Genomic DNA, 25,022 nt, shown 5'->3' with positions numbered 1-25,022 from the left:
TGGGCTTATGAGTTGGGCTCTCTGCTTCTCCCTCTGCCTGCCACTCCCCCTGTTTGTGCTCTCTCTCTCTGTGTCAAATAAATAAATAAAATCTTTTTAAAAATAAAGTATTAATGTTAAGGAAAAGGATGACAAGAATCACCCATAAAACCCCCACTCAGAGATAACCCCCCCTTTTTGTGAATATTCTTCTAATCTTTCCTCAGTGGGATGATACATACATACTAATTTATAACTTTTAAATTAAAAATCCCATATTATTAAATTTATGGTAGAACATTTGAAAATACATAAAAGAATAATGGAGACAATAAAAATCCCTGATAATTCTGTCATCCCTCTCCCTCCCAAATAGCTCATGACCAGCATGCATTCATTTAGCAGATATGAATAGACAAGATGTTTGTGATTTGCAGGACAGAAGAGATGGACAAAGAAGGACAAAGACAGTTCCCTCTGCTCTAATGAATGACACAGCAGTCAGAAACATTTTACAAAAAACATTACTGATCATTTGTTTTACTCCTTTAAAAATAATTTTTCTCTAGTTATCAAAGTAATACATGCTAGATGTAGAAGCTTTGGAAAATATGAAACATTATAAACAATACAACAAACTCAAATTATCCACTCCATAAACCAGAGATGGTACCTGTGATTTTCTGGCTTGTTTCCTTCTAGCTTTTTAAAAGTACAAAGATAGGGGCACCTGGTGGTACAGTTGGTTAAGCACCTGACTCTTGGTTTCAGCTCAGGTCCTGATCTCAGGATCTTAAGATCAAACCCCTGGTAGGGCTGTGCACTCAGGGTGGAGCCTGCTTGAGTTTCTGTCACCCTTTTGCTCTGCCACATGCCCCCTCCCTGCCCCAGCTGCTCACCCACGCGCACGCGCGTGCACACACACACACACACACACACACACACTATCCCTCTCTAAAATAAAGAACTTTAAAGAAAGAAAACAAAACAGGGGAGTGCCTGGGTGGTTCAGTCAGTTAAGCATTTGCCTTCCACTTGGCTTGTGATCCCAGGGTCCTGGGATAGAGCCCTGCATTGGGTTCCCTGCTCAGCGGGGAGTCTGCTTCCCCCTCTCCTTCTGCTTGTGCATTCTCTCTCTCTCTCTCTCTGTCTCTTTCGTGGACACACCAAATAAATAAAATCTTTTAAATAAATAAATAGAAGTACAAAGATAGAGATACATTAAAATTTTTATTTTTCACAAGATTGAGCTCATAGAGAATTTACAATTGACAGTGTCATTAAATTTTTTTTTAATTTTATTATTTAATTATTTGACAGAGAGAGATCACAAATAGGCAGAGAGGCAGGCAGAGAGAGAGGAAGGGAAGCAGGCTCCCTGCTGAGCAGAGAGCCCGATGAGGGGCTTGATCCCAGGACCCTGAGATCATGACCTGAGCCGAAGGCAGAGGCTTAACCCAGTGAGCCACCCAGGCGCCCGACAGTGTCATTAAATATTATCCAAAAGCTTGATTTAAAAAAAATTTTTTTGGAAATTATTTCCAAATAATTTCAAGTTTTTAAAAAAATAGTCCAAAGAACATCCGTATACCCTTTTCCCAATTGTTAACAGGACCGGTTGACCAGCTGTTGGCATTTTACCCCATTTGCTTTATCATATGTGCACACATGGTCAAGTGTTCATGCTTGCTCTCTGTCTCTTTCTCATATACATACACATACACACAGAGAAATTTTTTTCATGGACCATTTGAGGGTAAGCTACATCCATGTAGTTCCTTTGTGTATTTCCAGGAGTAAGGCTATTCCCTTATGCAACTAGAGTTCACTTTCGTTAGTTTACCCAGTAATGTCCTATATAGCATTATTCTCCTCCAAGACAGGATCCAGTCGTGAGGTGAGCTGTCATATCTCCTTTCTTCTTGGATCTGAAACAATTCCACAGCCTTTCTTTACCTTTTATAATACCGACATGTTGGTAGCATATGATCCCCACTTTTTATTTTTATTTTTATTAACATATAATGTATTATTAGCCCCAGGGGTACAGGTCTGTGAATCAGATCCCCACTTTTTAAAAATTTTATTTATTTGCCAGAGAAAGAGAGAGCACAAGTAGGGGGTCAGCAGGCAAAGGGGAAACAGGCTTCCTGCTGAGCAGGGAGCCCGATTTGGGGCTCTATCCCAAGGACCCTTGGATATGACTTGACCCGAAGGCAGATGCTTAACCAAAAACCACCCACATATCCCCAATCCCCACTTCTTAAAAAAAAGATATTTCTCATTTTGTGTTTGATGGACGTTTCCTCGTGAAAGGATTGAGGTGATGCTTTCTTACCCAGAAAGCTGCATGGGTGAGGTATGTCCTTCTCAAGGATCATATCTAGAGGCCCAATGTCTGTCTGTCCCTCTCTTGACTGGTGAGTTCATTTCAATCACCCAGTCAAGCTGTTCCAAGTTTCTCCACCGTAATCACTGTTGTGGGTTGGTATTTTTTTTTTTCCTTTCTTACAACTAATAAGCATTTTGTGGGGAGATACTTTAAGGTGCTGCAAATACCCTATTTCTTTTCAAAATTCCCCATGGATTCAGATTCTACTGATTCTTACCTGATCTAGTCTTTATCACAGTGGTTTCAAAATGAGTCTCCATCTCCAGCAGTCCTGCCAGGTTTAGCAGATAGTTCTCAGCTTCCTTCATTGGCAAGAGCTCTCTTCCTTTTCATTGATTCTTCCACTTATTATTGGCATAAACTCAGACATTACGTTTTTTCCCCCAATGCTTTATAATTCATTACTGTACTCACCTTCTTCAGTGCTCAAATTATCCCAGACTTGACCAGTGGGGGACCCTTTAATCTGGCTCCTGTGTTCTTGGGACATTCTTTTTTTTTTTAACTTTCTGGTGTTATAATAAGATGTACCAAGCTCATCTGTTACCTGCTCTGTCCAACTCTTAAATCTGCCACTTTAATGAGCCCTGATGTATTATAGTGGGGAATGATGTTAGAGACCAAGAAGTCCTGGGCACTAAGGATAGCCACCAGGGTGACTTTGTTTTGGGATCCTCCAGAAAAATCCAGGAAATATATGTGTGCTTATTTATACACATACATACAAATATACATATATATTCATACATACATAATATACACATAAACATGCTTATGTACATATTTTTTTAAATCATGAGTTCACACGAATGCCTCTGTATCCAATTGCAAAATATACCCATTGAATTTTTTCTTGCCTTCTCCTATTTCATATTTGTACAGGCATACCTTGGAGGTATTGTGGGTTCAGATCCAGACCACTGCAATAAGACAAATATAGCAATAAAGTAGTCAAATGAATTATTTGGTTTCAGTGCATATAAAAGTTCTGTTTATACTACACTGTTAAATGTGGAATACCATTATGTCTATGAAAGGTGCATACCTTAATTAAAAATACTTTATTGCTGGGCGCCTGGGTGGCTCAGTTGGTTAAGCGTCTGCCTTTGGCTCAGGTCACTGGGATCCAGTCCTGCATCGGGCTCTGCTCAGCAGGGAACCTGCTTCTCCCTCTGCTGCTCCCACTACTCGTTCATTTGTCTAACTTTATTGCACTATTTGTATCCTCTTTCCTCTACAGTAAGAACCCTGGCATCCGTAACATCTCTCTCTTTCTTTCTTTCCCCACCACCCATACTCACTCATTTACTCAATCTTACAATATATCTAAAATAATTTCAAAATTGCTTCACCCATACCCATAAAATAAACAAACCCATTATAAAAATTTTTAGGTAAGGTTCATTTGCAATTCTTCCCCCGTACCTATGCCCCACCATCACTTGGGAACCTGTTAGCCGTCCTACTGATTCAGAAACTCTGAGGTAGAGCCCATGAGTCTGTGTTTTTACAAGCTCTGGAAGTGATTCTAAAGGTGAAGTTTGAGAAGCATAGCCGGAAATTTGCAACATGGGTTTATGATATGTGTATGTGTGTGTACACAGAACAGACTATTCCTAGGTAAAGTGGTGCTTTAAACGTATTCTAACCCTAACAGCCATGAAGCTGGTCCAGTGCAAACTAAGAGGGATTTTTCTGTCACAGCATGGGTATGGAGGTGTAAAGTAAAAGAAAATAAACACCCCAGTTCTATTTTCTCTTCCTGGTGCCAGGAGAATAATCAGGAGGCAGAGTGGGTGAGTGTGAAGGACCATCACCTGCCAGAGGGGGCGGCCTGCAGCTCCACATCTGCCCCTCCCCTGCCCCACTCTGCATTGGACGGTTACCAGTACCCTCAAGATGGAGGAGGTGTCATCTGTGCTGAAAAGCTCACAGCCCTTAATCTGTTCCTTTCTGTTCTCACCCAGCCTTGATTTGTGTCCCTTGATTTGACAGCATCCCTGTATTTGACTGAGCGTGTATGGACCAGTCACCACCCAGACTTCGCAAGGACAAACACAGCATCTTTCTGTCCTCTGAAACCCAGCGACCCCACCTAGGTACTTCATCTGGGTGAGGCTGACTGCCCTGCCTCCAGCTTGTTTCAGTGTCCCCACCCAAATTCAGCCCCTCGGCATCTTCTTTTCCACTCTGTTACTTCAGCCTCCTCCCCGAACCCCGAACCTCTTTCCATCTCAACCATAGGAGTGGTGGCTGCACCAGTTTCCTTTACCAGGGGCTCAGCATCCCCCTTTCACTGACTTCACAGTTATAATTCAGAAATATCCCCACAGTACCATTAAACTGCTTCAAAACAATTATCCTGTGAAAAGGTTTAAAGAAATCTCATGGAATTTCATTCTCTGTACACACTCAAAGTTTAGTCTTGTGTCTTGGGTGTATCCATTTTCTGTGGGGCCACATCCAAATTATTTTTCCAACAAGGATGCTGAATATGCCAAAGAAATAGTCCACAGCCTACTGTTATGGAACTCTTGTTCTAGTGAGAGAGATGAGTAGGTAAATAATTGTCTGGGAATATGGTGGGGAGGTGGTCTGATCATAGGAGACAACAGTTCTGTTTGGATGGGAGAGGGGGTAGAGAAGGCTTACCAGAAAATGAGATATTTGAGCTGGGCTTTGAGCACATGGGGAAAATTTTGTGTAGAAAAGAAACACAGGGTGCCTGGTTGGCTCAGTTGATTAAGTGACTGCCTTTGGCTTAGGTCATGATCCCAGGGTCCTGGGATCAAGTTCTGCAGCGGGGTTCCTGCTCGCTCAGTGGGGAGCCTGCTTCTCCCTCTCTCTCCGCCTGCCACTCTGCTTACTTGTATGTGCTCTCTCTCTCTGTCAAATAAATAAGTAAATATTTTTTAAAGAAAGAGAGACGAGGACATTCTGGGTGAGGGAACAACTTGAGCGAAAGAAATAGAGGTGTGAAAATTCATGGTGGATTTAGGACTGACTTCTGAGCAGTGTGGCTCAGCAGGGGTGGTGGACAGGCAGTAGTAGGTAGTAAGATGGGAAAGGCAGTTGTAGTCAGTGTCAAGGTCCTAGAATAGCCACCAGCAGCTTTCCTTTCAGGCTCTTGAGAAGCCCTTGAGAGACTGATTATACATGCCATTGAGAGAATAGCATTTACAATTCGACTCTATGGATAACCTTCCAGAAATGCAAATAAGGAAAACTACTAATTTGAAATTTGACATTAATTATGGAAAATTTCTGATTACTTCGTGAAAAGTCAACATTGTAGGTCATTTTTTTTTTAAAGATTTTTATTTATTTGACACAGAGAGAGAGAGATTACAAGTAGGCAGAAAGGCAGGCAGAGAGAGAGGGGGAAGCAGGCTCCCTGCTGAGCAGAGAGCCCGATGCGGGGCTTGATCCCAGGACCCTGAGATCATGACCTGAGCCGAAGGCAGAGGCTTTAACCCACTGAGCCACCCAGGCGCCCCTGTAGGTTATTTTTACAGGAATTCTATTTTGGGTGCCTGGGTGGCTCAGTGGGTTAAGCCTCTGCCTTCGGCTCAGGTCATGATCTCAGGGTCCTGGGGTTGAGGCCCATATCAGGCTCTATGCTCAGCAAGGAGCCTGCTTCCCCCCGCAACTCTCTCTGCCTGCCTCTCTGCCTCCTTGTGTTCTCTCTTTCTCTGTCAAATAAATAAATAAAATCTTTTAAAAAATAAAATAATGGAATTCTATTTTATAATTTTCAATTGCTACAAATATTATAAAGTATTATACATGGCTACTAATTCAAGAAATAGGATCAACAAACTAAGACTTGCCGACACAGTAGGCCCAAATGAGGTAATAACACATCAAAAGCATGTAATTCATCAGGTCTACCATTTGTTTTGATTTTTTTTAAAGATTTTATTTATTTATTTGACAGAGATCACAAGTAAGCAGAAAGGCAGACAGAGAGAGAGAGGAGGAAGCAGGCTCCCCACTGAGCAGAGAGCCCGATGCGGGGTTCGATCCCAGGACCCTGAGATCATGACCTGAGCCGAAAGCAGAGGCTTAACCCACTGGGCCACCCAGGCGCCTCTGTTCTGATTTTTTGATGAATCAACATCAAAATCAATATCACACTTCCAATTACTGGGGTCTAAATTATTGAGGGGCTCTTTAAGATGAGGGATACTGATATGATAAAACTCCAAAGGATCAGGCATTAAGAGAAATGTAGGAATTTAAAAATCAGAATTTCTGCGCCAGGCTTTCAGAAAAGAGCCACATTACCTTTTGTTACTAACTGAACAAGCAGGTGCAAGGCAGTGGCGTCTCTTCCCACTGGTTCCTTTGAAGCTGCAGTGCAGGGAAAGAGCTTCATGGAAGGGTGGTTCCGGTAGTTTCTTCCCATGAGCCTCAAAAAGCTTGAGCTTGTGCTCAGGAAAATGTGTGTGAGTGAGTACGAAAGGCCAGCGAGAGGACAATGCAAGTATCCTAGGGATAGAAAAATGTATTCATTCAACGAGGATTCTCAGCTCACCATTCTAGCCCAAGTTCAGCCTGTATGAGAAGGAACGCAGAACAAATGAGAGAAGGCAAAGTTTGTGGGGAGAAGAACTAAGACAGTCTAGCGTCACAGAGAGTAAAAGCTGGTAGGATTCTCTGGTGTCCCTCTGGTTTGTGCCCAAGGAATACCTGGGCCACCCTTGTCATCTCCTCCAGAACCATCAGCAGGTCTTCCCCAGGGTATCATCCCAGGTCCACCATTTACTGTCAGGGTGACATTGGGCCAGGTCCTGGACCTTGGAACCTCATGCTGCCCATCTGCAAACTAGAGGTAACAGTCATATCTAGCTCTCATGCTTGTTGAGAGGCTCTGTAAGGTGATAGGCATATGGAGCATAGAACAGGGGAAGCAGCTACACGTTTCAACTGCTCCTGTTCCAGCCCTCCCAAGCACAGGCAGCCTCTGCCCTCTGGATCATAAAGTCCAACAGCCTTACCTCTTGGGCTACAGACTGTTGAGCTCCTTCTCGTACAGGCATTAGAGAAGAGAGGTTGATGGCAATATTTTATATGCTGACTCCAGAAGGAGTCCGGGCGGCAGATGCATGGGAAGGCAGGTCTCCGTCCTGGACGGCTCTGTTGAACAAACCCACGAGGCAGGGTGGTGAGGGGTTTGGGTGAATTTTCCAACCGGAATTTGGTGGAGCACATTCTCCCAGCTTTAGCTGCTCCTGTCTTTCTTTTTCCACTTGATCATCTCAGTTTTGTGTAGCTTCCTCTCCAAGCACACATCCCCATGAGATAACTATCCCCTGCTCCTTGGCATCCCTGCTGGAACTAGCTTCCCTCTCCCAGGCCAGTAGGGGTGTGTGCTGTCCCCACACTGCCCAAACTGTCTCCGGTTCAATTTCCATGTGCCCACTCTCCTAGACAGTCTCTTATAACCCTTTCAGCCACAGAGAATCACGGCTGACAACAAGCCTGCTACCCACTGGCCCTTGTTCCTGCCCTGCTCACCATGGCTGCAAGTTCCCTGGGCTCCCTTCCCTCCACTGCTCCTGCCCATTTAACCATTTCGAGGAAATTTTCATGAATGTGTGTCCACTTTGCGGACACCTGCCTCCAGGCACAGTGGGTTGGAGGTCCCCACCCAATCAGCTACATACCCATAGGCAAGTCACCTAACCTCTCTGACATTGTTTCTTCATCTACAGAGAAAGAAGGAATACCCATTTCTACCTCACCTGAGTTTTGTGGAGATCCCATAGGAAGGTTCAAGGGTGATGCTTTAAGCACTGTAGAGCAAGATACCGGGGTGAGTTGTAGGGATCATTTCTGGCTGGGAATGTTTGTTGGCAGGTTTCTAGCAGGCCTGCCCCATGCATGCCCAGGTGAGTCTCCACGGGGGCTCTGGCTACCCACAAACTCACAGACATGCACAGAGCTAGCTTGTGGCCAGCAGGTCGTACTCGTTCCACCTCCCTCTGCTGGGTTTCGAGGTTTCCAGACAATCTGTGCGGGGTTGCACTCCCCATGCAGAGGCTGCCCTCGACCGTATCACAGGGAACTCACTGGAGTTGTTGTTCAAATGGTACATTGTGTGTTCTGCTGTGCCCTCTAAAGCTGCCACTCAGCAACTGCCTCATTCCAGAAACAACAGGGGGCCTGGCAGATAAACCACAGTGTAGCAAAATAACTCAAGGCAAAGCAGGTGACATGGACCCAGCACTCCCAGAGTCACAGCTAGAATCCGGAAACTGTTGCAGCGCACTCACTAGCTGTCTGATCCCCACAGTGCAGGTGCTGGCCTATAGAATGGGCTCAGGATCCTGCCGTGGTCACTTCCAGGGTCTTGCTTTTTACGTCTCTCTCAACCACTATCTTTTTTACTGAAATGTGTTTTACTTGCATTCTTGCTCCTCCACATAGAGTTTGTTTTGAAAGACAGCTTCGGGGCCCCTGGGTGCCTCTGTCAGTTAAGCATCTGCCTTTGGCTCAGGTCATGATCTAGGGTCTTGGGATGGAACTCCCTGCTCAGTGGGGAGTCTGCTTCTCCCTCTCCCTCTGCTCCTCCCTCCTATGCTCTCTCTCAAATAAGTCTTTTTTTAAGAAAGAAAGAAAAGAAAAGAAGCTTCAGCTGTCAAGAGAGGGTCTTTGGGAGCTCAGTAGACATGACCAGCTGACCCCTGCTTTTCCTTGGCACAGTTTTAGAAGAGGTTCCTTCTCAGTGGCAGACTGAGCGATCACAGGGGACTCACCCTATGTGCATGCCCAGCAACTTCTTCAGTAAACAATTTTATTAAGATATAATTTACCTCCTATACAATTCGCCCATTTAAAGTGTATCATTCAGTGGTTTTAGTAGCCTCACAGGGCTGTGCAACTAGCACCACAACCAATTTTAGAACCGTTTCATCACCTCATCCCCAAAAGAAACCATATACCCACGAGGAGTCACTGGCATTTCCTCCCACTGCCCACTCAGTCATAGGTAACCACCAACCTGTTCTCTGTCCCTGTGGATTTACCTATTCTGGCCCAGCTGCCTTTTTATCCTTCCTTCCCTACTCCTGAAGCGAGCTCCCCTGAACAGAGTGTGCAGGGATCTCTCTGGCAAGCCCATCAGGAATCTGGGTAGGATTTTAGGGTATGCCTTTATGTTACCAGTGTACTCCACCTGACCTTGAAGGCATTGGAGCAGTAGAGGACCTGAGAGCCTTAGCAGCTGCCTGGACTCTCTTCCTCCCAATCCAGGCTGGACCTTCCCTGAATGACGTGGGACATCACCGGCTTTCCAACTCAAGGAGTTTTCAGCACCAGCATTGGCCTTTTTCCCGCCCCCCTAAGACTTTATTTATTTGAAAAGAGAATGAGCAGGGGAAGAAGCAGAGGGACGGAGAAGCAGGCTCCTCGCTGAGCAGGGAGCCCGAGGTGGGGCTTGATCCCACAACCCTGAGATCATGACCTGAGCCTAAGGCAGACATTTAACTGACTGAGCCACCCAGGTGTCCCACCAGGACTGGCCTGTAGGGCGAAGACACTGGGTCTCTAGCTGGCCCCATTTAAAATGCCACAGTTTCATGGCACTCTGGAAATCTCAGCTTTCCCCTTTACTTCTTTCTGAACCACCTCCCCTGGAATCATGTTGAGGCAGCAGACACTCAGGCAGTTGTTTGGAGGGAGAAAATACTTGGCCGTAGCACGGGGACTCACAGGGCACAAACCACCAATGAAGGGGGAAGCTGTAGGCATACAGGCCTCTCTCAATCCATTATGTTCAGACCACCAGATGAATCTGATTTGAATTGCCCAGGTCTGGTTCTTCCCTGGATCCCTCAGTCATTTTCCCTGCCTCTCTGGGGTTCTCCCTCCAGACATCAAGGCCAAAACTTGCCCACCCCACAGGATATGTCCCTAAATTTCCTTCAGCCCATTAAATATAGTCCTCACAGAGCAGTTGCTGGATTCAGTAATGCCTCTCGAGTGACAGACACAAGTTTTACCCTTTGTTTGACCCCAAAACTGTCTTATTCTATCAGATAGTATGACTGCCTAGAAGTGAGCCCGTTTCCCTGATTTTCACTTGGCTACATATGCATCCACTAGTCCCCCCCAACCCCCCCCCCCCAAAAGTCACATAGTCTCCATAGTCCTTCTTAGGGCAAGGAAGTTAAGCTAGAATTTTCTAAAAGATCTTTACAAATTATGTCTAAGAATAACACAATTTATGGAGCCCAGTTTTCTGTTCCTACCTGATAATATTGTCTACTGTACACACAGGTATTTTCCCCCTTCCTACTTCATTGAAAGGTGCCCTGCCCCAAAGATCTTCTCTCTCTAATCCCCCCCCAACCATCTCCTAGGAGTGAGATGGAGGTAGTAGTGGTCCTTGGACAGTCTGAGGGGCGTGTCCTGGGGCACCTGGGTGGCTCAGTGGGTTAAAGCCTCTGCCTTTGGCTCAGGTCATGATCCCAGGTCCTGGGATCGAGCCCCAAATCGGGCTCTCTGGGCAACAGGGAGCCTGCTTCCCCACTCTCTCTGCCTGCCTCTCTGACTACTTGTGATCTCTGTCTGTCAAATAAATAAAATCTTTAAATAAATAAATAAATTTTTTTAAAAGATGGGGCGTGTCCTGGAAGGATTGCCCCACTGTTCCCCAACGTAAATAGTCCAACCCTCACACTTGTCCAGTTGCCCATGAATGACGTAGAAACCAGTAGTCCTGCACAGGGTCTGTACTGCCTGCCACTTCCTCCTGGAGTGATGTGGAAATCTGTTTACACACATCAAGTCATACGGCTACACCTTGAGGGGACTATGAGCTATTTAGTCCAATTCCTTAATTATACATATACACTAAAGGAACCGGGTATGGCTTAGTTAAGGGATTTAACCCAGTCATTCAACTAATCAGTGACAGAGTAGGAACCATAACCCAAAACTTCTGAAGACCAGTACAGTGCTTTTTTTTTTTTTTTTTTTATCTTGATTTATAATTTTTTTTCCCCTTTTTATTAATTTTTTCAGCGTAACAGTATTCATTCTTTTTGCACAACACCCAGTGCTCCATGCAAAACGTGCCCTCCCCATCACCCACCACCTGTTCCCCCAACCTCCCACCCCTGACCCTTCAAAACCCTCAGGTTGTTTTTCAGAGTCCATAGTCTCTTATGGTTCGCCTCCCCTCCCCAATGTCCATAGCCCGCTCCCCCTCTCCCAATCCCACCTCCCCCCAGCAACCCCCAGTTTGTTTTGTGAGATTAAGAGTCATTTATGATAGGAGAAGAATAAATGAAACAAGATGGGATTGGGAGGGAGACAAACCATAAGTACAGTGCTTTTTACAATGCCTTCCTCACTCATAGACTGGGAATATCGAGTACACTCTGACTCTCCCGGACCCATGGTGTACTCTCAGCAAGCACACAGTGAAACATACCCAGCTTCACTGCCCCCAAGAAGACAGCCTTACTCTCCTCCACATTTCCATTTTATACGAAGCAGCCAACTCTAGGACAAATGATCCAGAAAGTCAGGAAGCAAGTTAAATAAATCGTCCTACAACTGTAATGAAAAAGTAGCAACTCAGTAAAAATATAAACTACAATTGTTTAATGGCTCAGAATCCTAGGTGGGCAAATGCTTAACTGTTCTCAGCGTCTGCAGTACTGGTTGTTGTAAACACTTTAATCTCCAGAGCTCCTGAACTTTAGAAGTTGAAGCAACTATGAGGAATGTAATTTTATGTGTATCACCTTCATTCACATGGTGATCGGGATCAGGATTATTGGTGGCGCTGGCTGATATTCCTGCAGAGCCATTCATTACTCACCTGTTTTGAGATGCCATAAGGTGGGAGAAAAGGGAAGCCAACATGGGGACACTTGGGTGGCTCAACTGGTTAAGTGTCTGCCTTCAGCTCAGGTCATGATCCTGGTGTCCTGGGATCGAGTCCCACATCAGGCTCTTGGCTTGGCAGGGAACCTGCTTCTCCCTCTGCCTCTTCCCCTGCTCATGCTCTCTCTCTCTCTCTCTGTCTCAAATAAATAAATAAGATCCTTAAAAAATGTTTTAAAAAAAAGGAAAGTCAACATCGAGGCTATATATTCTAAATTAGAGTAAGGTTATGTTGGAAGTTTTTTTGAGGTGATCATAGACTTTGGAAACCAGGAGGGACACTGCAACTGTGTGTTATTCATTGACTCACAGGACTTTTGCATCCATAGGGGCCTTGAAACATAGTCTGCTCATTTAAAGAAGGCAGAAAGAAAGGTCAAATGATGTGTCCAAGTTCATGCCACAGGCTAGAGTCAGAGCAAAGATTATTCCAGCCTACTCTGCGAATCCAGTGTCTATACTTGCATTATGATCAAAGAAGGCGGGGGGGGGGGGCGCCTGGGTGGCTCAGTGGGTTAAAGCCTCTGCCTTCTGCTCAGGTCATGATCCCAGGGTCCTGGAATTGAGCCCCACATCGGGCTCTCTGCTCCGCGGGGAGCCTGCTTCCTCCTCTCTCTCTGCCTGCCTAGTTTTGATTTCTCTCTGTCAAATAAATAAAATATTAAAAAAAAAAAAGAAGGGGGGAAGGAGTAAAAAAATTAATTTGCCAACATCTGGAATATTCCCTTAAGGGCTTACAGTTTTAATAATCACTTCAATATATATTATCTTCTTTTTCTTTTTCTTTTTTAAGATTTTATTTGTTTGAGAGAGACAGAGATATGAGAGAGAGAACACAGTGGGCAGAGGGAGAAGCAGACTCCCCAGTGAGCAGGGAGACAGACATGGGGCTCAATCCCAGGACTCTGGGATCATGACCTGAGCTGAAGGCAGATGCTTCATGACTGAGCCACCCAGGAGCCCCCAGATATTATCTTCTTAATGCTTATTATAATCCTGTGATGAAAGAAGGCCATTGTCCTCTATTTTACGGCTGGATGAACTAAGGCTCAAATAAACTGAGGGACTTGCCCAAGATCACACATCTATCAGGGGCCACAGAGCTGGGACTTGAGCTGTGTCCTTAGCTCAGGTTCATCTATAAAGTTGTCTTATCAATCTATCTGGCTTTATAAATGTCCCTCAGGCCAATATGTCTGTACCCACATGTTCCTAGGCCAAGTCTTGGCAGACTTTTGCCTAACTCAATCAGCCTTTTAGATGTTGTAAAGTCCTTTGTGTCATTAAATCAGGAAAATGGATACAAGCTGATAAAGGAATCCTTGGCTGACGGCTGATTCTTGGATGTTACTGTATGCCATGTTTTATAAAGCATGTTCTAAAAGAGTTTCTTAAACCCTAGGTACAAAAGGACTAGCTGTTTGTTTCTAATTTTCATCTGTCCTGGAAGAGTAGTTTTTTTGTTAAAGATTTTATTTATTAGGCACCTGGGTGGCTCAGTCCTTAAGCATCTGCTTTCAGCTCAAGTCATGATCCCAGGGTCCTGGGATTGAGTCCTGTATCAGGCTCCCTGCTTAGCGGGGAGACTGCTTCTCCCACTCCTACTCCCTCCGCTTGTGTTCCCTCCCTCTCTCTCTCTCTCTCTCTATCAAATAAATAAATAAATAAAATCTTTTTTAAAAATTTAGAAAAAAAGGGGCACCTGGGTGGCTCAGTGGGATAAGCTTCTGCCTTTGGCTCAGGTCGTGATCTCAGGGTCCTGGGATCAAGCCCCACATCAGGCTCTCTGCTTAGCAGGGAGCCTGCTTCCCACTCTCTCTCTACCTACTTGTGATCTCTCTCTGTCAAATAAATAAATAAAATCTTTTTTTTTAAATTTAGAAAAAAAATATTTTATTTATTTACTTATTTTAGAGAAAGAACACAAAGTGGGGGAAGGAGCAGAAGGAGAGGGACAAGCAGATTCCACACTGAGTGCGGAGCCCAGTGGGAGCTTGATCTGAACGGGAACTCATGACCCCAAGATCATGACCAGAGCCAAAACCAAGAGTCAGAGGCTCAACCGACTGAGCCACCAGGCTCCCCTAGAACAATAGTTTTGATAATGCAGTAAAAAATGTATTATTAGAACAATAATCACACACTTGATTATTACAGCAGTATCACACTGCCATAAACATTTCTAATTGCTTATTTGCAATTTTCTGTACTGATCTTACTGCAGGTCAGTTAACAGTTCATAAACCAGCCTGGGTCTGCCAACCACATTTTGAGAAACACTATTCTAAGCAACGCCATTCCTGAGAGAAATTGCCTGAAGAGAGTTCCTTAATCAAAGAAGTTTTGGAGACCCCATAAGTATCAGTACATATTAGTATATTAAATTTGGGAGACCATGTTAGTATCAGAGCACCTTAACATAATAAAGGCTCTGAGAAGTCCTGCAGTGGGACTCAGGATTACCTGAGAACCTCAGCATTTCCCAAACTGACCTCAAAACTCATGTTCATGCAATACCTTTCAATATCCTGCAGAATTCATATTTCTTGAAATACAGTTGGCTCAGTCTTGCCAGCTATGCACAAAGCACAGGTACCAGGCATGCCCAAAATGAAAGCCTTTGTCTTTTACCCATCTCCTCATGTGCTTCCTTTTAAAAATAAATGATAATTCTTTACAATCTTTATTCTTTTGGTACACAAAGTCCTAGCTGCCTTTTACCATCTCCCATGCCTATTTCTACCTCTTGCTTAGTACTCACTGTGGGTGACCTTGCCCACAAAGCAGAAGATCAAAGTCTCATGTCTGAGACCACCCACTACACTCTGCCACTGCATATTGCAAATGTATCTCTGGTCTACCTTCATAAAGGTGACTCATGACAGGTCATCATCCTTTTCAGCCCTACCTTTCACAAACAATAAAAATCCTCTTTCCTATATTCTCATTGTATGATAAATATTCCTCTAATGTAATGGTAACTGTACACCTAAACAGAATGTATAACTTTGACATAAAACATAGGCAGTGTTGTTCCGTGAGCAGTGGTACCTCATGTGATGCCTCACTCCATTGCCCTACTCTTGCTTTCCACCTTGCACACTACGTGGGCTCTCATGACCTCCGGTGGGTAATCTCAACCCTGAAACATATTTCTTGGAAATTCCGAAGCATTTCTCTCATTCATATTCTCTTGACAGTTCTAACCACTGTCATTCTGTGTAAGCTGTGGGTTGTTCCTCCTAACCTCTTTGTTACGGTCACACCAGGGACCTTCAACAAGCTCTAATCTACTCTTCATCCTATGATACCCCTGTGTTCTTCCTCAGCAACTCCAAGGTCTGCACAGAGCTGCCTCCAGATAGACCACACGTACTGAGTCACACCCACCTCTCTATAGTCACCACCAGGCAGTGAGCTCCCCTTATAGCTAGACACTATGCTAGGATGCCCTGGAGATACCAAATGAGTCAGCCAGGCTCCTGCTGCTGGAGAATCTCAATTCCCAGGCTCTGACGTCGGGACATGTGTAAGAACATCTGTTGGGATCTCGGGGCAAAAACTTCCAAACTGCATTTCCCCAATATTAGTATTGCATGAGACATTAATAGAAAGATTAGTATTGCATGAGACATTAATAGAAAGACATTAATAGAAAGCTCCCTAATATTAGTATTGCATGAGACATTAATAGAAAACTAATAGAAAGACATTAATAGAAAATAAAATATTATTTTCTAAATAATATTTGGGAAACATAATTATATGTGCTAACAAATATTGTGAATTTTGAAGAAGAAGCTATATATATAGTAGGTTTTGCCAAAGGTACTTGACCTGCAAACCATCTTTTCCAGGAACCCACTGGAGACAGTATCATTCCTCTGACACCACTTGGGAAATGCTGGTTTGGAAGTAGCTATAGCCCACTCAGTCCTGCCAAATGCCAAGGACCAGACTGAAGTAATTCTAATATACAGCCTGGTTAGGTGGAAAACGGATATCTCTTGGTGATTTCCCTTAGCTCTGTCTTTTGAATAATAAATAAGTTCAGTCTGCACCTGAACTTACATTTCCATAAGTATATTGTATAATTTACCATCTAGAGCTCTAATAACTTCCCAGTCTATAGTCCTAGCCCAGACCTCACTCCCCCAACCCAAGAGCTCCAGGGCCCATATATTGTGCTGTCTGCTGGACAACCACCTATTGGAGATCTTTAACAGAATGTCCAACAAGCACTTCAAATGCAATTTGTCCCACATAGAAGTGATTACTGCCCTCATAAAATACTTTTCTCCATCTGCATTCCCTGATGGCCTCGTTACCACCTTCCAATCAGAAACCTGGGACTTGTTCAGAATTCTACCCTCTCAGTCAAGTTGTCATTAAGTCCTCCTGATTTTATCTTCTAAAGAGCTCTTGAATTTGGTCCCCATATTCCACCCCCAACTGTCATTGTCTAATTTGAGGTCCTCACTATGCTGGTTTTCTTAGGTCAGATTTTCTGGGAAACAGACTCTGGGTTTCTGAGACTTGCATGTAGTCAGAGTAACCGAGAGAGCTATGGAAAATAGTCCCTTTTGGGGGAGTAGAGGATGAAAGACCAGGCTGAAGAACTTGAACTTTGATAGTGGTCAGAATAAGCTCAACCAATTCTGTGGGGTGCTATAGAACTGGGTGATCCCTCAGAATTGTCCCAACATGATGCAAGGGATTGGGGAGGGGGTGCATTCCCCTACTCCCCTCACCCCCCACTGGATATAGGCAGCCTCCCACCCCACCCCCAGGGCAATTCCCAGAATGGCCCTTAGCTGAGGGCCACCAGCCACCAACTCTTGCAGCAGGTAGAGGAATGAGTGCCTTACTCCTGAGGGAATTGGGATGGTAACAGCCTCCTTATCCTTAATCTTACTGCTTTCCATTTCATCTGGGGCAACACCACCAGAGGGGTTTTTCTAGACCCAAATTTAATCACACTCTACCCTTTCTCAAAATCTTTCAGTAATGCTCCTTACCAACAAGATAATTCAGTTATGATCTTTGTCTACTAACATTTATCAATCCTTCATGAACACTGCTCCCCATGCTGGGCATGAGTTTGAGCCATGTCTCTCATTAGCAAACTCCTACTCATCTTTTCAGGCCCCATGTAAGCACCCCCTCCTCTATGATGCCTTCTTTAATATCATCAAGCAGGAGTAATAATCTTGTATATTCTTTATATAGATACAGTCATTTACTTCTGTGATCATTAGACTGACTTCCTTTAGAGCAAAGCCTGTGTCATATTCACTTGTGAAGATGAAGGAATGAATCCATCAGCCATGTACATCAGTATTGTATAAAGCTGGTCTACATGGGCTAATTCAAACTAACTAGAGGTGCCTTCCACCTAATCAGCTGTTCTTTCAGAGACTTAATCTAGTTGTCCACTGCGGTCTCTCAGTCCCCAGGGGCAGGGATTCTGTTTGGGGAAATTCAGCTGGTTCCGTCCAGGTAGCTCAATGCTCTGATGGATTGAGCATTTAATATAATACTTCCCATTATGTTGATGCTGTCTCTCATGTTGAAAAGGGAGATAGCCAGTGACCTACAGGATTTGTTATAAAAGGTACCATATGGCCTGAATGGCCTCAAGATCCTCTTTTACGGGGCACCTGGGTGGCTCAGTGGATTAAGCCGCTGCCTTCGGCTTAGGTCATGATCTCAGAGTCCTGGGATTGAGCCCCACATCGGGCTCTCTGCTCCACAGGGAGCCTGCTTCCTCCTCTCTCTCTGCCTGCCTCTCTGCCTACTTGTGATCTCTCTCTCTCTGTCAAATAAATAAATAAAATCTTTAAAAAAAAAAAAAAAAGATCCTCTTTTACGACTGATCTTTCCCTTTGTGTCCATTCTGAAATTCTTGCCCTCATAGTTCCCTGTGATTGGAATTGGACCAGTGGTACTTTGGTTGGGGTAAATGCATGCTAGGGCCTAGGCAAAGTAATTCATCTATAGAAGAGAATTTCTGTGTCTATTTTTATTTTTCTCCTTTCAAAATTTTTATATTTTTTATGCTTTGTAATGTACATCATATAGTAGTAGAGTAGCACATATATTTAATTTATAAATAAATAATGTTAGGGAGTATACATTAAAAACATTTTTTTACTAAGTAGCACATGGTTAAAAAAAATTGGAGACCCCTAGATTGGACTCCAAAGACTGGAGTCTTCTTCAGCCTTCTTTCATTAGCTTTTCAGCTGATCTGACTGCTGAGCTAAGGCCCTAGGGAAACTCTAAAATCCAGGAACAATTAAGAATGAAAGATAGGGGCCCGCAGGAGAGCCCAGAGACTGCATCTACGCAGAGCCAATGAACCACCATCTAGTAAGACATTGAGAACCTGGAATACAAAGAGGCTGGAGGTGGAGCAGAGGATATCCCTCCTACCTGACCCCCATTACATAAGGGACCAGACTCTAGCCCAGTCCTGAACTTGGGGCTTGGAGACCAGATCATCCAGGGTCAACCTCAAACTCTGGACCCAGGGATATTCCCCCACCCCTAACCTGGGACCTATCCATCTCCCATGCTCAGCCCCAAAGCTGGGATCTGGAACCAAGGCATTCTCTTGAACCCTGGACTAAGGCTTTTCCACACCCCACCCCAGCTTTGAACGCAGGTCAGGGCATTGTCAAATCTTGAACCCAGGAGGCAAGTATTCCCAGCCCTCATCAGGACAGAGGATTCAAGCATCTTGACCCTGCTGAATCTTTGGTTCCAGGTGACCCCTGCATTCACCATTCCCACTTGCCCCTCTCCAGCTCTGTTTAAGTATTCTGCCCCTCCTCTCCAAAGTTCCACGTTGATGAGGACCAAAGGGTAAGGTGGAGCAAGGTGGGCATAGTCCTGATCCAGAATAGAACATCTGTATCGGTGTTACCACTACAATAAAGGCTGTTGTATCACTCAGGCCAAGAAAGGAAGGGAAAGAAGGAAGGCAGGGAAAGAAGGAAGGGGGAGGTGGGGAAGGGTGAGAGAGAGGAAGAAGGGAAGAGAGGGAGGGGGGAAGAAAGAGGGAGAGAGGAAAGAAGGAAGAAAGTGGGAGGAAGAGAGAGGGAGGGTGGAAGATAGATGGAAGGAAGAGGAACAGTCTCTACCTCAACCAGGAAGATGCCCCCTCTGCCTCTCACTGTGACTGGAGCTCATGTCAGAGTATAGCCGGCCAGAAATGAAGATAGTACTGGCTGCTCCGCAGTGCCTGTGTAGGATGATGAAAGGCAGCAATCTGATTGGAGTCAGGACACAGGAGCTTTGTCTTAAGTTGCATTAGCATAACCAGAGCATCGTTTTTACATAGATTATATGGTTATTTTGGGAAGGCCATAGAGATTGATTGATGGGGGAACTGGGAGTGGGTGAAGGGTGGTGTTAGCAGTGCAGCCCTTAGTGCCTCCTTGGTAGGAGGAAGCTGGGGAGCCATATTAGTCTGCAAAGAGTGTGTGGCACCTGAAGTGTGGCACCTAAGATGAGGAGAAACCCTGGGGCCCGAGGGCTACATGGGGCTGATACACCAGAATAGTTCTAGCAGCCAAGAAGCATGACACATGATATGGACCCAAAGGCATGAGCAGGGACTGGACCTTCTGCGTGGGAGATAAGATAGGGGAAGTGGGGTACTCTAAAGGTAAAACTTTGATGGAGAGCAAACAGGAGGCACAGAGAGACCCCGAAGGGGAGTGTGCCTCGCGTGACAGTTTTAGCCCCAATGGCAAGGAAGCAGGTTTCCCACCTCGCAGAGTCCTGTTTCCACTGAATAATCAGTGGAAGACTGTTTGATGGGTATGACAGCATGCTCTCTACAGTTTCCTTACATACGGAGTTGCCTGTGAAACAAAAAGATCAGGAGAACAAACGCAATTCCTTTTTATATTGTTTTCAGACTCTTAGGCTCTTAGTATTCTACCAGGAGCAGACTACAAACCCTTCGAAGGGTACAGTCACTTCTGGCTAATAAGATTTTGCATGTGTAAAGCATTTCAGTTAACATAAATTTTGCATGCACTATTTCATACATCCTTACCACAACCCAGCAAGGAAGGTTTCTGTTTTTTTTTTATTTTTTATTTTTTGTCAGAGACAGAGAGAGCATAAGCAGGGGGAGCGGCAGGCAGAGGGAGAAGCAGGCTTCCTGCTGAACAAGGAGCCTGATGCTAGGACAATGACCTGAGCTGAAAGCAGAAACTTAACCAACTGAGCCGCCCAGGTGGCCCGTTATTCTTATAACCATTTTGCAGAAGGTGATATAAAAATTCAAGCAGCAAGTTTGTTTTGCCAGAACACTATCTTCTGCAGATGAAATATCTGAGGCCAAGGTGGAGTTTACCACTCACGACGGACAAAGAGCAGATGCTTACAAAGCCAGGACCCACACCCAAGACTCACAGAACCCCATCTCCTCCAAATTCTCCATCCTTATAAAACGCTTGCCTCTCATCCCACCATGGTACTAATATTAGAGCTCAGCAACCACAAAGTGGTCCATGAGGAATGGCAAACAAGTGTTATTGGCACTGCCTTTCTTTTTTTTTTTAAGATTTTACTTATTTATTTGACAGACAGAGATCTCAAGTAGGCAGAGAGAGGAGGAAGCAGGCTCCCTGCTGAGCAGAGAGCCCGATGCGGGGATTGATCCCAGGACCCTAGGATCATGACCTGAGCCGAAGGCAGAGGCTTTAACTCACTGAGCCACCCAGGCGCCCCTGGCTCTGCCTTTCTACTCTTGAATCTCCTGGGCAATTTGTTCTAACATCCACTGTGATTTTTTTGCAGCATGCAAAAGGAAAGAACAAGAACATGGGAAGGATAGAGGCAACACACCCAAAAAGCCCAGATTGGTCTTCACAGATGTCCAGCGTCGAACTCTACATGCAATATTCAAGGAAAATAAGCGCCCATCCAAAGAATTGCAAATCACTATTTCCCAGCAGCTGGGGTTGGAGCTGAGCACCGTCAGCAATTTCTTCATGAACGCGAGGAGGAGGAGTCTGGACAAGTGGCAGGACGAGGGCAGCTCCAATTCAGGCAACTCATCTTCTTCATCAAGCACTTGTACCAAAGCATGAAGGAATAACCACAAACTAAACCTCGGTGGAAAAGCTTTAAATAAAAAAAATTTTTAAAAGACCAGGACCTCAAGATAGCAGGTTTATACTTAGAAATATTTGAAGAAAAAAAAAAAAGTGTTATTTATAGTCCAAAGAAACCAAAGACTTAGCTCACCTGCATTCTGACTTTGTTCGGAGACACACACTTCAGCGGGGCAACGACTTGGCAAGAAAAACCATGAGCAGGAAAGCACCACTGGATCTCACACCTTCAATCCATGATCATTCTCTCTCTATGCTTGGCTGTTTCATGGTTTGGAGCATAGTGATTTTGAGCTATTGAGTGGACCTCTCTTAAGACCAGACTTTCTCATCTGTTCCACCATGCCTCGATGGTGTATGGTGTCTCAGTACTGTGTGTGGGTACGTGAGTGCATACACACACACACACACACACACACATACACACATGCACACACCACCAGTGGTTAGGGACTTAGGCAGGGCTGGTCTTCAGGAAGGGTTGTGCTATAGGGGTGCAACCAACATAGTGTGGGGTTGTCTGAGTTCATTGGATAAGAGTGTGGTTTCGCTCGTCTAGCCTAGCGTTTGAACCTGCCAGGCCCGCAACCTAAATGCAGATTCAAACCCAGCAAAGAAAATTTGAATGACACCTAAACCAGTGCATTCTCTTTGTTTGTTAAGGAATGTTCAGATATTTTTTAAGAAATGAAACAAGAGTCCATCCATTAAAAAAAAAATCACCTAGGTACCAAAGAACACACTTAATATTATAGTGCAGGTATTTTATTGCAATGATTTTAATAACCAAAGCTATTTTTACACAAGATACTATGTAAAGTTATACGTATGAACTGATCTAGCTGTAATACACATGCCACATAGGATCATGACTATTATTTATGACTCTTGACGCATTTGAAATATTAGTTTTCAGAACTGGCAAGAAAGAATGTAGCTTCAGGGAAGCAATTAATATCATAAGAGAGAGGTCAGTGTAGTGGACAGGTACAGCCAGATGGCACACTCCCTTGCGGGATCCGTAAGTGACACTTAAGTAGACACATAGACATGATGCCATAATCTGTTTATAGCTGAGAAAACCTGGGGATTCTTCCATAGTAGGACCCCATTTGTAAATTAGGAAACTAAGTTTAGCAGAGCAAGTAATTAAATTAGAAAATTTGTTCTAAGTAATGCTTTTTTAGTAAAAGACCACTGAATAAAGGATATCATACTTAGGTTAATTTGACTTAAAGTTGCTTTATGCATTTGACACCAAATACCTTTTTAAAATACTCTGCAAACACAAAAAGTGAGCAGACCAACATTATTATTAAAATGAACTACCCAGTATTTGTAGTCAAATTGATTTCATTGCCAATCACAGATATTGTGTGACTTGGACATCACTAGAAATAGCAAATCCAACTGAGAAATGGTGGAACAGCGTAGAAAACACCAGAGTTCTAGTGGAAGACTTCAGGTTGTCTAGGCACAAAGCTATTTATTTCACTAAGGACAGCCTCCAAAGTGTACTACATTCTTTCTTGCTACTGCATTAAGCTGGAAATTTTATGACATGGAGTTCACTCTCTAACGGAGACAGATAGAACCCTAGACCTGAGCTTCTAAATACAAAATTTTCAATTTCTATTTTTCTGAATCACTTAACTGCAGCTGGAGAAATCAAGGGGGAAGAAAAAAAGTTGACACAGGTGTAGTAGTAGTACCCAAGTGAATCACTTGCTTCCCAGAAAAATTCTCTCTGAATGCCAATGAATTGTAACTTTTCATAGCAGAGGATCCCTTTGTACTATTAGGTAAAGAATTGGGTGCTCTTGGTTAATTACCACACCTAATTAGAAACATAAAATGAAATGTAATCTCCACAAAAGTTGTTGATTGAAAGTCATTAAAATGTTAAAGAAAAAAAAATTGAACCATCTTGACACAAAAACCTAACTCCCTAAGGTCAAATCTGAGCATCTTGTCTAGGTCTAGAAGAGACACACACCTGGAGAGATGAAGCTATACCTACAAGCCGTCTGGCTGTCCTTCATATCTGCTATAGAATGAGAAAAGTAAGCCAACACATGCTTCTCCTTTAATGAAATAGCGCATTTGCCTTGACATATTTTGTCTTAGTATTTGTTTTAATCTCACACCAAATTCCAGCTTAAAATTTTCCCTTCCAAATATGGCACAATTACACTTCAGCTATTAAAAGAGACCATTTCAATGGCCTCCCCTAGAGATTTGCTTAACATATAATCTTGTCAATGACATAAACCAAAAGGAAAAAAATGATTATTAACTTTTTGTCTCTCTCCGGAATGGAGGGGGCCAGGAGTACCACTATATATTTATAATTTAGGAGGGAGGAAAGCCTTATTTATTTAAAACACGAGAATTTTAAATGCAGGGAAACTCAAGCTGTGTCTACACACAATCTTACCAAATTCAGCACCCCAGGAAAAACAAAAGTTGAATTAGAACACCATGTTTTTTTGTTTTGTTTTTGCTATATTACCCCTTCAGATTAATCTAATTGCATTTTACATTTTTGACGAATTATTTTGATACTGTGTAGACACAGCCTCAAAGAATATTGCTACATTTCTAATATTCCCATCATAATGGTTTTTGAAAAATAATCCAGTGATCCTATTTGCTAACACCAAAGAGAATTTTCATACCAGCATTGAATTTGCACCCATTACACAATTTCAGGGCCTAGAGATATATTTTCTCATAAACAGATGCACAAATCAGAGCCTGAAAAGCAATTTTTTTACTAGACTGTTCAAGCATACTCACAAACTTTGCTTTTCAAAATCATAATAGACAAACTCAGCTTCTCGTGAGCAATACACCTGTTACATCATACATGACTGATTATTGCTTGTAACATGGCATGTAGCATTAATTTACGGCTCAGGTTTCTTAACCTACCGCATTCAGTGGAGCAGATCACGTGCCATTTGCTCACCCGTTATTTCTCAATCCTTTCACAAAATTCACCCAAAAAGTTACCTCACTCTTTCATTTGTATGTTTGTTTATTCCAGTGCTACACTTACATGTTTTGGGGGTTTTTTGGTAGAGGAAGTTAGACTATTTTTGACCATCAATCATTCAGGTCCTCTCATGACCAGATGCTTCCCTGAAAGGGGGCAAAGAGAGAGACTGGGAGATGTGAAGTCTGGACACTCCAAAAGCCCAGATTTCAGTAAGTATTCAGGTAAATGAGTTCTGGATGTCAGGAACTAATGGAACCAGCTGGCATAGATCCCCAAACACAGAGAGAATGTGGAGAAATTCAGACGTTCCAACTGAACATGTCGCTCACTCTGCCCCCCAAAAAAGCATAATTACTTTTCCAGGACAAAAAAGTGAAAGTACTAAGCTACTTTTGGACTCATGCCACTCCCATTGCTACCCCAGGTGAATGATCCGTCTTTGCAGATTAAATGCAAACTTTGCTATACCAAAGAGTCCTAGGACATTTTCACATGAACTCTAAAGGCATTTTCCCTAAGAAAGGTCCTCCCTTCTTTGTACATAAAGGATGAAAACTATGCATTTAGCAAACAAAGAGAAAGCACTTCTCCCTTTCCTATCTAGTTGTTTAGGGTG

The 25,022-nt window shown here is 43.7% G+C and overlaps 1 protein-coding gene across 1 annotated transcript in view; it reads left to right on the top strand.

Moving 5' to 3' along the window:
• The window catches only part of ONECUT1 (one cut homeobox 1), a 38,027-nt gene extending 15,577 nt beyond the window's left edge, over positions 1–22,450 (top strand). The window contains exon 2 of the mRNA XM_046007321.1: positions 21,089–22,450. Within this exon, the coding sequence (XP_045863277.1) occupies positions 21,089–21,381 (293 nt within the window). The 3' untranslated portion in view covers positions 21,382–22,450. The remainder of the gene's footprint in view (positions 1–21,088) is intronic.
• The last annotated feature ends 2,572 nt before the right edge of the window (positions 22,451–25,022 follow it).

The sequence above is a fragment of the Meles meles genome, chromosome 6, assembly GCF_922984935.1.
Source record: "Meles meles chromosome 6, mMelMel3.1 paternal haplotype, whole genome shotgun sequence".
In the NCBI taxonomy this organism is placed as follows: Eukaryota; Metazoa; Chordata; class Mammalia; order Carnivora; family Mustelidae; genus Meles; species Meles meles.
This window is presented reverse-complemented; position numbering and strand designations above follow the sequence as displayed.